This window comes from Gymnoscopelus microlampas (assembly GCF_963454915.1).
Source record: "Gymnoscopelus microlampas genome assembly, chromosome: 4".
Taxonomy (NCBI): Eukaryota; Metazoa; Chordata; class Actinopteri; order Myctophiformes; family Myctophidae; genus Gymnoscopelus; species Gymnoscopelus microlampas.
In genome coordinates this window covers 38,521,097-38,534,581 of record NC_139941.1, presented here as the reverse complement: position 1 = coordinate 38,534,581, position 13,485 = coordinate 38,521,097, and the positions used below count along the sequence as shown (strand labels likewise).

The 13,485-nt window shown below is 40.3% G+C and overlaps 1 protein-coding gene across 2 annotated transcripts; it reads left to right on the top strand.

The window, feature by feature from the left end:
• Positions 1-1,634: 1,634 nt before the first annotated feature.
• On the top strand, positions 1,635-10,345 carry entpd4 (ectonucleoside triphosphate diphosphohydrolase 4). 2 transcript variants are annotated; one of them, XM_084053933.1, is made up of 13 exons: positions 1,635-1,749; positions 2,147-2,276; positions 2,383-2,580; positions 2,720-2,925; positions 3,289-3,439; positions 4,319-4,422; positions 4,854-4,913; positions 5,388-5,518; positions 6,074-6,240; positions 6,405-6,729; positions 7,570-7,655; positions 7,744-7,905; positions 8,371-10,345. In XM_084053933.1, exons 2-13 carry the CDS (start codon positions 2,269-2,271, stop codon positions 8,603-8,605), a joined length of 1,833 nt encoding a protein of 610 aa, XP_083910059.1. In that variant the 5' UTR covers positions 1,635-1,749; positions 2,147-2,268; the 3' UTR covers positions 8,606-10,345. The 2 variants fall into 2 exon arrangements, with proteins under 2 accessions (XP_083910059.1, XP_083910058.1); XM_084053932.1 differs by having other exon boundaries at positions 5,388-5,542.
• The last annotated feature ends 3,140 nt before the right edge of the window (positions 10,346-13,485 follow it).

Below are 13,485 nucleotides of genomic sequence, written 5' to 3'. Positions count from 1 at the left end.
TACATAACTGTTTACAATGTAATTGAGAAATTAAAAAAGAACCTAAAAGGTTTCCCAAAAGAACAATTAATCTCTCAAGAAATATTATTAAATATTAGCAGTGGTGGAAGAGGTACTCACATTTTGTACTTAAAGGAGTTGTTCACCCAAAACATTACTTATTTTCTCTCAATTAGCCTAGACACCCCATGAAGCCTTGAATTCATGGAGATACTTTTACTTCTACTCAACTACATTTCGGAGGCAAATATTGTACTTTTACTCCGCTACAATTATTTGAAAACTTTAGTTACTAGTTACTTTGTAGATTTTGATTATTACAAAACATACATTAACCACTTAAGCCCTAAATACATTTTGGCCATTTGAAAAAAGCTGAATTGTGAGCTTGTAGATCTGCTATTTTCAAAATAATGTTAAACATTTGAAAAGTTTTGAAATGGAACCTGCACAAAGAGGACTTTCTACTTTTGGTACTTTTAAGTCTATTTTGATGCCAATACTTTTGAACTTTTACTCAAGTAAATTTTGAATTCCGGACTTTTACTTGTAGAGTATTTCAACATTACAGTATTAATACTTTTACAAAAATGTGAGTACTTTTTCCACCACTGATAAAGACCAATGATGGATCCACCTCCACGGATGATTTCCTTCAATACAGACATCGAGGTAAAAAACAACCGTACCCACCACTGCCACGTCACTGAGCAGCAGAAACCAGCGTTGCCATGTCGGCTTATTATAAGCGACTTTGGGCTGCCTTTTCTGTGAAGTTTCTTGTAAAAAATTGGTGGTTGTGTTTTTTTGGGCTCGTTTCTAAAGTGTAGGCTTGCTTCCATTTTTTAAAAATGATTTAAACCAGTGAATATCCCAAATATTCCACATTTTATTGCAAGAGTTTTTGAAAATAGCAGATCTACAAGCTCACAAATAGCCGATGCGATACATATAGGTTTAAAGTGCTCTAGCCCTGAAACATGACTGTCACACATGACTGTCATACCATGACAGTCATGGTGCCATGTCCCCCTGTTTTTTCGCGGTGTTCTATTTGTTTACATTGCCAACTCTCACATGTACATAAACGTTCAGATTTCAAATATAAAGTGCTTACCACGGAGCCACGGATATTACCTCGCGATGCGGACCACATTAAGTACCCGTATCTCCCGTATTGTTCAATAAAAAAGCATTTTAATCCCATCGCCGGCCATTTTCTTTTTTGTTTTGTTTTTGTGTGTAATGTATCAGAGTGCAATACACCTCCCAACCATTAGGTGTCGCATGGTTGAAAGTATCGGAGAAAATTTGGAGAAAATGGCTGGCGATCGGATTAAAATGCTTTTTATTGAACAATACGGGAGATACGGGTACTTATCGTGGTCCGCATCGCTTTGTAACATCCATGGCTCGGGGGTAAGCACTTTATGTTTGAAATCTGAACGTTTATGTATATGTGAGAGTTGGCAATGTAACAAAAATCGAACACTGCTATAAACCAGGGGGAAATGGCACCATGACACCATGGCTAAAAGTGCTCATGTGGCCTAATAAGTTCCTTCTTTTGGGCTTGTTTTCCTAGACCTGGTTGCTTATTTCTCCCACAAAACCTGGCAACGCTGGCAGAGACCTGCGTCAGCTGTTGACGTTGACGATTAGCTTCGCTAGCGGCTACTACTAGTATCTGGACGGCACCGCGATCTTGCCTGGATCTTGTCTTGTTTTTACCCGAAAGGGTCTTAAATCGTAAGTATGACACGGGTTTTACAGACCGTGATCTTAAAAGGTGTTTCTGTTTAGCAGACAGACAGGGGTAGCAGTAGATGTTATAGCTGTTGTCAGTGTGCTGGCTAAATAAATGTGCTGCAGGCAGCCTCACAGTGCATTTGAGTTGAATCATGTCTTCATCACCCTTGCAGACATAAAACCTTATGAGAATAAGAATACAATGCATTCAGGCAACGTCATATTATTAGTTACTAAGAAAAGTATGTTTGCGTTTCGATGCCTAAATCGATGTTTGACCACAGCTCAAAACATGTCTTTCCCAAAACAGCATTCATCCAGGGTGGCCTAAATGTAGCCACCACTTTTGAACTAATAGTGGTCTTGATCATTGTGTTTACTTATTGTGTGTTGACAGGGTAAGATCATGGCTAGAGTTAAGAGAGAAGCAAAGAGGATGGGGCTCTGGTGCTACCAACCTCCAGCTGGCTGTCCCATGACTTCTATAATGATCTAACGACTTGAAAGACAATACACAACATGGGAAGGTAGGTGTACTTTGCCAGTTCAGTTGTGCTTGAAAAAGCAAATTAGTTAATTATTACTTTTAGCCATCAATGCGTTCAGTCTCTCCCCTCTTCCATCCTTTGACAGGATCAGCTTCTCGTGCCTTTTCCCAGCATCCTGGCATTTCAGTTTACCATCTCAGGTTCTTCCTCGGATCCTGCTACCTTCTCTCAGACAGTGGTTCTTTATCGGTCTGGCAGTGGGCGTGGTGGGACTCATTTACCTCTTGCTTGTCATTGGAAAGGGACATGACAGCTGGATCAGAAAGGAGAGTCACTTCCACAGGTGAATTAGTGATAAGTCACATGAAGATAATCTGTGTTTGTGCTTGAAATGCGATTGAGTATTACAGAATGCATGCAACGATGCACGTTTATTTTTTCTTCCTAATTTGTACTCATTTTTGGATTCTGTTGGTCATAAGGCATTTGGCCAGGCTCACTGATGTGGAGGCTACGGACACCAGCAACCCCAATCTCAACTATGGTCTTGTGGTGGACTGTGGCAGCAGTGGCTCTAGAGTGTTTGTGTACTGTTGGCCCAGGCACAATGGCAATCCTCATGAACTGCTGGACATCCGACAAATGAGGGATCAGAACCGCAAGCCAGTAGTTATGAAGATCAAGCCAGGTGAGAGGTTTTTCATGACTCACATTGGCTTTGTATGAACAACTGTGACCTGACCACACTTTCTAAATTCTGAAGAGAGTTGATGTATAGAAGTATACTAAACATTTTAGGTGGTGCTGATATTTGTAATTTTATTTTTTATAAAAGAATAAGCAACTAGACTAGGGAACACAGTGTTCAATTGTGTGCCTGTGCTTACACACATCGTGGTCAGTGTTATCTCAAAGCACCATTCAATCAAGTTATTATGAACATATTATTGGCGCTGTCAATGATGGTCTGTCACTTAGCCCACTACAGAATGATGGACCCGTTGTTAGTCTGTCATAACGATATCAAATTATTTTGTGTTTGTGCTCACAGGTATCTCTGAACTGGCCACCTCACCTGAGAAAGCCAGTGACTACATTTATCCATTGCTTAGCTTTGCAGCCCAACATATCCCCAAAAACAAGCACCAGGAAACACCCCTGTACATCTTGTGCACAGCTGGAATGAGAGTCCTTCCAGAAAGGTACAGTTATACTTATTTATACTGATGCTGCATTCACACTTGTGGCGACAAAGCAACATGCTACAAGACATTTTCAGTGGAAGCCAGCGACATCACATGAAGCTACAAACTGATACCCAACATTTAAATTATTACTGTGTGACAGGCATGACGTGCTATAAACAAAGTTCAGCTGGCTTCAACTTTGTTTTTTGCTCCAATGACGCAGTGAAGTGACCTGGAAGTGTCAATCAGTCATATGTTTTTGTTTCACTATTTTCACTCCCTTCTCGCTCCCCAAAATTCCTGCTCCATTACGTGAAGGGAAGAAAAGCTAATTCTTCCTGTTAACCAGTTCCCTGTCCTTTACTATCCTTTTAATTTTAGCACTGTGGCTTGAGCAACACTTGACTGTGACTCCGACTCGGCAGCAATTGTAGCTCCTAGCCACGCTTGGTAGTTGTGTAGCTTTTGTTGCCACTAGTGTGAACACAGCAAGTATGAATTGGGCTTTAGGCCTGCGCAATAGTTTTACTGTTTTTATGTATTATCGCACTACAAAAATCTCAAGTATGAATTGTCAATTGTGCAGGGGGGAAGAGATTAAATGCTCAAGTAACAGTTGAACCCTAATGGCCAAATTCTGGGCAGGTCATAATAGGCAAACATTTGCAGATAATAGCAGATGTACAAGCTCACAATGCGTTGTGACGTGTTGTGAGCTTGTAGATTGCCTATTTTCAGCAAATACTTTTGGTGTAGAGGGAAAAGGGAGTGGGAAAAGTATAGAACCCTCGGGGACCCCAGTCAATGAGACCCGCCACAACCGCTCTACTCGCCTGAGGAGCACCCAAGCCCTGCTGCTCCTCACTGCTCACTTTGCCTTATGTTTTCTCTCAGCCAACAAGAGGCACTTCTTGAAGATCTTCGGACGGACATCCCAGTCCACTTCAACTTCCTGTTCTCTGATTCCCATGTGGAAGTAATTTCTGGCAAGCAGGAAGGTAGGCAAAATGACAGATGAAATAAGATCAAATCATTGATCTTGAGGGGAAATCTAGGTTGTTTTAGGAGCCAATAACAGGATACAGATAATACCATATTTGAAGGAAGAAGATTTTAGCAGCAGAATATAAGTATACTTAACTAAAAAACTGTAAACAAACTAAAATATTAGGGACAAAAATATGTAGTGTACAATTTGACATAATAGCGCAAATATGTGCTGATACAGTAGGTGGGGCAGGGATGTGTATACTGTAGCATATATCTAGGTACAAAATGTATGTATACATAAAGAATATTTGTATGAAGGTCCAAGTAATTGTGACAACAGGACCATCCTATCTAACTGAGATGGAGTAAGATTACATTGTTATAGTAAAACAATGAATATATGTTCTATAACTTCCCAAATGTGTGTCTACTGTTTTAGGTGTGTATGCGTGGATTGGGATCAACTTTGTCCTTGGAAGATTTAACCATGTGCATAATGGTAAGTGTCCAAACGGGAGTTAACAATCTACAAATTAGTTTGTGTGGCAATGTGAGTCCCAGTCATATCAGTGTTTACTCTGTCACTAATTAGTTGGAACGGACACAAGCTGTGTGGCAAAAGGAAAAATAAATAGCCTCTAAATGGCCTCTTTTTCAAATAATTATTTCACCACACCATCAATCAACTGGGTAATATGACATTCACTTTAGTTAATGCATAAATAGGTACAATAAATCCAGGGCATGAAAAATATATATTTACAGTATAACACAATGATGATCTTACAGATTCTCTTTTGTGCTGAATTAGGCATGTTAAGTGTGGTAAAGGGGGTATATCTCCTAAGAGTTGTTTGAAGCTATCGTCACACACCCACTTCATTATACGTTGCTAAACATTCTATTGGCCTTGTTGTTAAGTTTATATTAATTTGCATTAACATGTGCCATGTTTTCCTGGTTCCTAAACCAGAAGGGGAAGCTGTCGTAGAGGTGCAGGTCCCAGGCAGCGACCAGCATGAGGCGATGGTGAGGAAAAGGACTGCTGGTGTCCTGGACATGGGTGGCGTCTCAACGCAGATCGCATACGAAGTGCCCAAAACTGTAAGCTTTGCTTCTCCACAACAGGTTATTATCCACAACCAATTCTGTTTTTTGTGCTGTCTTCTGATTTTGTTGCTCACCCCTTTTTTCTTTTCTTCTCCCACTCCCACCCACCCCAACTTCTTCTCATTACCTGGTTAAACCTGTATTCACCATTTCTGTCCTGTGGAGATGAAGTACAGTACTCTTCATCCAACACTGTTGAAGGCAATACTGTAACACATTGCAAGTTATCCATGACGCACTAGATTGGTATTTGGGGTTGTTCAGCATTTCTATTCTTATCCATTGATGGTGTACTTGCTGCATGTTCTCCTCCTTGTGCACATTGTTTTCTCCCTCTACAATGCTGCCTTATGCCATTCAACTCCAGCCTCACCTGTACCTCTTCAGTTTGTTGTAACCTCATCTAAATTAGTATTTTTTAAATATATTGTATATTAGGCTTGTGGGCTTTCTGAAATATAGATAACTTAACAGTTAATGGAGATAAAAAAAAGATGCCTGGATGTGGGCCTGCATCATCATTTCCTAGCTGATTTATATGTCTTATAGGAGGAAGTTGCCAAGAACTTGCTGGCAGAGTTCAACTTGGGATGTGACGCTCACCGCACAGAGCATGTTTATCGTGTGTACGTGTCCACCTTCCTGGGTTTCGGTGGGAACGCAGCACGCAAAAGATACGAAGACAACCTTGTTAGAAATTCTGCGACTCGAAACAAGTAAGAACATTCTTGGCTCTGATTATTTATTTGTTATCTTATTTACTTGTTTCTTTTAAGACTGTTGACTGACACAGCTAACACAGTAAAACTTTAATTTACTGTGTAGGAGCATACCATTGTTATCCCTTATGGCATGTTTTCCATATTCTTCCTTCCGCCAGGTTCTTAAACCAGCATGTAGGTGAGACAGCCGAGTCTCCGCTGCTGGACCCATGTCTACCCACAGACCTACAGGATGAGGTTGGACCGACTGCCCAGAAGCTGTACCTGCGAGGCACGGGGGACTTCGATCAGTGCAGACAGCTTCTTCAGCCTTTTCTCAACCACACCAACGAGACGCACACATCCCTGAATGGGATCTATCAGCCACCTATTGACTACAACAACAGCCAGTTCTATGGCTTCTCCGAGTTCTACTACTGCACTGAGGATGTGCTACGAATGGGTGGGGATTATAACTCCTCAACATATGCCAGAGCTGCCAAGGTAAGCTCTATAGCAGAGTTCAACATATGCCAGAGCTGCCAAGGTAAGCTCTATAGCAGAGTTTGACATTGTGTTGATGACATACCCAGATTTTTTTTCTTATTTTTGTTAGCATCCATGACTGTTTCTTATTGCATTGGCCGCCAACGGCAGCCAATTAATGCAGCAAGCAGCTTCCAAAAACAACACGCAACATGTTGTGAGCCTGTAGATCATCCACCTTTGGTGAACGACACCACTGGATTAATACATAATAAAGCCTACTGCACTGATGAGATGTCTTGTTGTCTCTCCAGCTGTAGCTTGTTAAGCCTCAAAGTTGAACAAAGTACACGATGAAAACAGAGGTACAACACTTGGAAGTGTTTTAACTAAGTAACATTTTAAGTACTTTATACTGATGTTAAAACAAGCCAAAACAACTAAAGCAGTGACATAAGGTAATTTGTCTGCCTTTAAAATAATTGAAAGGAAACAGACTACGCTAGAGTGACATAAGGTTAATTTTCACCTTGAAAATTATGAAATGCCGAAATACATGCACTGGTATGTGTCTGACTGGGAAAAACCTTCTCCTTTTTTGGTCAAAAGTGTATATATATTTATATGTATATGTGTATATATATATTAATATGTATATGTGTATATATATATTATGTATGTATATACACACACACACACACACACACACACACACACACACACACACACACACACACACACACACACATATACATACACATATATATACACAGACAATCTTTGGACTTGCTGTGGAATTAATAATAGAATATTTCAAATCACTGAAGAGAAGTTAATATGCCTTTATTACTTCCCCAGAGTTATTGCGCCACCCAGTGGAGGACCTTGAAGGAACGCTTTGACTCTGGCCTTTATGCCTCACATGCTGATCTTCACAGGTTGAAGTAAGTTGCACCAGAAAATATCTTGTTGGTTTATAGGCTTACAACTATATCCAATCTCAACATTATGTCATCATCATTGTTTGTGCAGGTACCAGTGTTTTAAATCATCCTGGATGTATGAGGTATTCCACTCTGGATTCTCTTTCCCTTCAAATTATAAAAATCTGAAGACTGCACTGTTGGTATATGAAAAGGAGGTGCAGTGGACACTTGGAGCCATCCTCTACAGAACACGTTTTCTTCCACTGAGGTAAGACACATATTTAAAGCAGTGATAGACCAAGCCAACTATTGGTCGGCAACAGTGATCTGTTCAAAAACATTCAATTCTCAGACGGAGCGTCAACCATGATAAAAGTTCTCTGAGTGGAAAATGCTGCTGCCCCACACCCTTTCCAACTTAACTCAACACTTATTGGCTCAAAATTGAGCACCAAGAAGGATTAACATTCAGTGGCATTGCATCTTACCTTTTGGTGCCTGTTGCTACAAGCGCCTCCCGAACTCTTTATGTGAGGTCCAATGAATCGGGTCCCTTATGCTGGTTCCAACTGCAGCCGAAAATATGCAAATATGCATCCCCAACACTCTGAACCTCTGCTATTTCCGGCAGACCGTTGGATTTGTACATTTCAAGTTTTACTCACCAAGACTGTTAGTATCACCTGTCTTGGCTAAGCCTGTTTAACAAAAGTGTTTGAATTTCCTCTTTCAGAGACATCCCGCAGGAGAGCCTGAAAGGAGTGCATTCCCATTGGCGGCATAGCTTCTCGTTTGTCAACAACCACTACTTATTCCTGGCCTGTTTCCTAGTTGTGCTGTTGTCAATTCTGCTGTATCTATTGCGTCTTCGTCGCATCCACCGACGTGCAGCACAGCGCTGCACCCCCTCCTCTGTCCCATGGTTGGAAGAGGGCCTGGGCTCCCCTACTCTTCCTGTCACCCTTTAAAACTGAAACTAGAGCCTTAAAGCCACTGGAAACCCACATTCACTATAACTAAATCTATGTAATTTAGGGGCTTATGTACATAATAGCAAGCATCTAAAAAGTTAGAAACTGGTATCCATCCAAATTTGAGATATTGTCATTTATAATCCATCTGATTGGGTTTGAGGTGGGTGTGGTTATGCTCGGATATTTATCACCAACATTATGCAATTAATTCCGCTAACCAATCATAAAAAATCCACTTCAGGTGGAACAAATCTCTGTTCTCACTCAGTATTTTTCTAGAGTCTACCAACTCATCTCTCTCTCTCTCATCACGTCAGCTGATCACAATAAGTATGTCTTCCATATGATCATTAAGTAACGTTACAAGCTGAATCCCTTGCTTCTATGATGCAGTCCAAATAAAAAAAGGTTTACCACACAATCAAGTTAAAACAACCCTAGTTTTACAAAGAAAACATTCTGTTTCTTCTTCAGGTGCATGAAAAAGTAGCCACTGCTGTGTGTGACTTGAGATTTCAATCATAATGTTATCTGTTATGCCTAGACAGTGTTCAGAAATGGTCTAAACAGCAGAATTAGCATTTTCTTTTCACTGTTGTGAACGTTTATTTTCACTCAGAGCTTTGTAAACACTTAATAATATGACACTCAAGTTTGATATCATAATATATTTTTACTAATTTATTTTAAGCAAGTTTCCAGAGGCTTTAAGGCACAATGGACGATATGTTTGATTCTCCAAAGTCTGTCTTCTCTGCCCTAACCCATCAAGTTCATTCAAGGGAGAGATGACACCGAGACGAAGAACATTATGCATGATGCGTTTTCAGACCTGGTTCTGCCTTTTTAAGAATTTTATTTTGAAGTTTGTTAATTTATTTTGAAAGATATTGAAACGTATGCCTTTCATGTACTACAAATGTGATTGAGTTATAAAAAAAAGTATACATATTCTAGCCTGATATGCTTCCACTCCATGACATTCAAATGGCAGCTGCCCCATTTTCTATGGAAAATGGAAATGTCAAAGGCGTTTCTTTCTGGCAGTTTGCTGGCAGACAATTTCTGCATTAGATAACTCTCCATGAAATCTATGTTTTAGTGAATATCATCATGACTCAAGATGCATCATCTGGGGGATTTTCTTTTTTTGTGTGTGTGTGCACTTTTTATTTTGCCTTTTTAGATGCATGATAACTTAAGTTTTGTGTGTTTCCTTTTTTGTGTGTCATAAATGGTATAGGTTAACTATCATTTCCACAGTAACGTCTGATCACAGATGCGTTGCCAATCTGGCACGAATGCAATATGATGATTTTATTGTGGAAAGGAGCACTTTGTGTGGAAAAGAGAAACAGAATGTATGGTACTGCTGTGCAGGAAGGGTATTTTGTCATGTAATGTGTAGCCTTGAACAGCTACACCAGTGCAATATTTCTTGTCGTCGTATCACTGTAGAGACACTACATTTCACATCAGTTTAATTTACTCTGTCAATCACTGTAGATGTCCCATCATGTCATGGAATGTAGTTTGATATATTTTGATACACTTCCATGCATTTACAGATATACTGAGCTTCATTTTCTGGAGCTGTCATGATCACTGCTGTAAGGGATGGTAAATACAAGCACATATCCCATGATTTTTATTCAAGTGTAGTTAACTGTTTGCACAAACAAGAGATTTTGGCAACCCTATTGCAATTCAATAATAAAAATGTATTATACTGTGTTTTTCTTTTCTATTTTACTAAAAGATTATGTTAGACTGGCTAAAGAAGCAAGCTTTTGATCGGAAGATTGCTTGCTCAAGTTCCTGTATTGGCTTGGATAATCTGAATGGGAGAAATGCATGAAACAATCTATAGGGCCCCCACATATGCTTTTAAATTGCTCTTGGGCAAGGCTATTTACTGGCAGTTGCTTTATTAGACTCAATGGCTAAAACTGGATGGCCATTATTTACTGGGTATTTGTTCCTATTTCTTATTACGAACTTGTGCCTCCACATTAGGAAAGAGATGCAGTATTGACAATCGGTTTGCCATCCTGTGATTAAAGCTGAAGTTATGTGATGGGTGATTTATCAACAACTGCATGCTGCTGACGATCACTAATGGCCATGTCACATGAGTACTAATTGACTATTGGAGGTCATGTTTTTGTAGTCACTCTGTCTCTGCATTCCTTTTGGGTGGACAGGCTGCAGATACCCAGAGGGAGTTATTTTCATTCCAATCTTTCTTCCCAATTTCTGATCTGATTTCCAGCCTGCTGATAGAGTCAGGTGGACTGAGTAGCTGTTCATTCAAGGAAGTTTAACTATAGTGGATTATCTGACTATGAATGATGAGGCTTAAAAATCCTAAACCCCATCCCTGGGTTTGGTGCAATCCACCAATTTTCCAATAACCCAAATATTAAGGGAAAGTTAGCCAAGTGTTTTACCAATCTGCAAAATAAATGCTTACCAATAGCTTTCTTCACAAAGATGTCTACTATAGCACCTCTCAATTTGTTCCAACCCAACGCATGGGAAACTTCATTGGTAAAGTCACTGCCCACCACCACAGAGGTTGTGGGTTCGAATCCACCGTGGTGCATCTGGCTTTGTTGAGCGTCTACATGAACACATTGGCCCGTATTCGGGGGAGGGTGATATTGGTCATTGCACGTACTCCTACAGGCTGGGGATTTACCTGTCAGCGGGGAGTGTTGGGCGAAGGTTCTACGTCCGGTGGGGGCTCCTCACTGGTACGTGAGTCAGTAGGATATGACAGCAGTGACAACACAGAAATGTGTGTGAGGAGGAATCAATTGGCATAACGACTAATTTGGGGAGAAAAGGGGGTAAAAAAATAATTGGCTACTCAAATTGTTTTTCTTTTCTTTCTTTAAAGAAGAGAAATGACTCCTGGCCATAAAATCGGCCACACTACTTTTCAGGAGGCCTATCCATCAGATTGTGGTGGCTGTAATTGTCACTTATTTTATCTTTGTTGAGTGGTATATTTTGATTCTTGGGGTTCTTAGAAAGTCAAATAAAGATATCTCCATTTTCTACTGTTGTGTTTAGTTTGCGCAATTTGCATAATTAGCTAATTATTGGCCAGAAAGTGGAAAACGCTATAATGTTGCTTTTAATTAACTTAGAAAGGTAATCCAAGTCTAAGACCTAGTTTGTGATGTCCACAAATTAATCTATTATCAGGATGCGGTCGTAAAACCGCATCCTGAAAATGTTTACTTTAATATATTCTAGATTCAATCATTGCACATAAAGTGAAATATTTCAAACCTTTTTTTGTTTTAATCTACATGATTACGGCATATCGATGGCCAAAACGCAAAACCTCCTATCTGAAAAATGTTAATTGTTGGGAAAATGAAAAAGAAAACTACAAAATGTTGTATTTTTTTTGCACAATGCTATTTTTTTATGAAACCCATCACATAATACACCGTTTCTGGATGTCTGGACTATATTACATTATTATATGTTAATTACACTGATTTCATATTGCAAATGCAGATAGGAGGTTTTTCCCCACTTTTCCTGGATAATTCTGCAGATAGGAGCTTTTGCATTCAATGTAAAGTGATTGCATAATGACAAATATTACTAGCTGCAAATACATACATTTACAGCTGAAAACAGTTGCATCAGTGGTGTGGTCTAGTTTTTTTTATGTTGAGGTATACGATAATCATCCCCTGCACGAAATGCGCGTGGTTGTGGGTATACACTAGTGCGTTTTCAATGGATGGAATGGGTAGTAGACTGTATACGCCTTCTTCCAAAAAAATCTGCACTGTATGCAGCGTAACACGGTAGAACACACCACTGAGTTGCATTGAATGCTTTTTCATTTTATTCAAAAACAAAACAAAGTTTGCAGGGCAATGCTCACAACAAGAATCTAAAATGAAAGTGCTTACAAATAAAATGTACAAAAAGAACAACAGGAATATAATTAGGTGGACTAGAAAACAACTGGCCCAGGCACCCCTCGACATAATCCCCCCTATACCCTCTACTCCCAACTCCACCACCTGAAATACCCCCCCACTCCCACAACCCCCATTCCCCCCAACCAGCACACTACACCCCCCAAACCCTCATGCCGTCCAACTCCCCTAACTCATACAACTGGATCACCAACCTTGTGTCCAGTGTGGATAGTGGAATAGTATGTAAGATCATTGAATGTCTTAAAGAGCCTATAAGCAAGGAGGAAAGACGGATGCCTTGACCCTAGAATCACCAAAGCCAGGGAGGAGATGAGAGCAGCACACAGGGGCTTTGTCGCTGACCAAAAAGGAGAGGGTCTGAGGGAGGAATATAAGCAGAGGAAGGAGGAGCTATACCAAGTGTATGCAACTCAAAAAACAGGAGCTGACCCAAAAGATCAGGCACATTAAAAAGGTGCATGCAAAACAGAAGCATGGCAAGAGCTGGAAGCTCATCAATGAAATTTCTGGCAGAAGCTCTTCTCAGACTTCCAAGATCTGGGGAGAAAGCGCAGAGGAACGAGTTGAAACATGGTACCAGCAGAAGAAGAGGATGATCCGATGCTCTTGTCTTCCATGACCTTCCCATACCAGATCATGGATCATTTACCATGGATGAGTACCAGAGGGCCATGGCTACTATCAAGTGAGGCAAGAGGAGGATGGAGTGACAGCAGAGGTTCTGATGTATGTGCCCATAGACTAGGTGGTGTTGGATTGCATCAAGCACACACGTCTAGTGAGCTGCCGAAGCTGTGGAGCAAAATGATCATCGATCCAGTACCAAAGTCAGGCAACCTCACCAAGACGGACACCTCCAAGGCATTAACCTGAGCTCACAAGTCGCCAAGGCGGCTAACA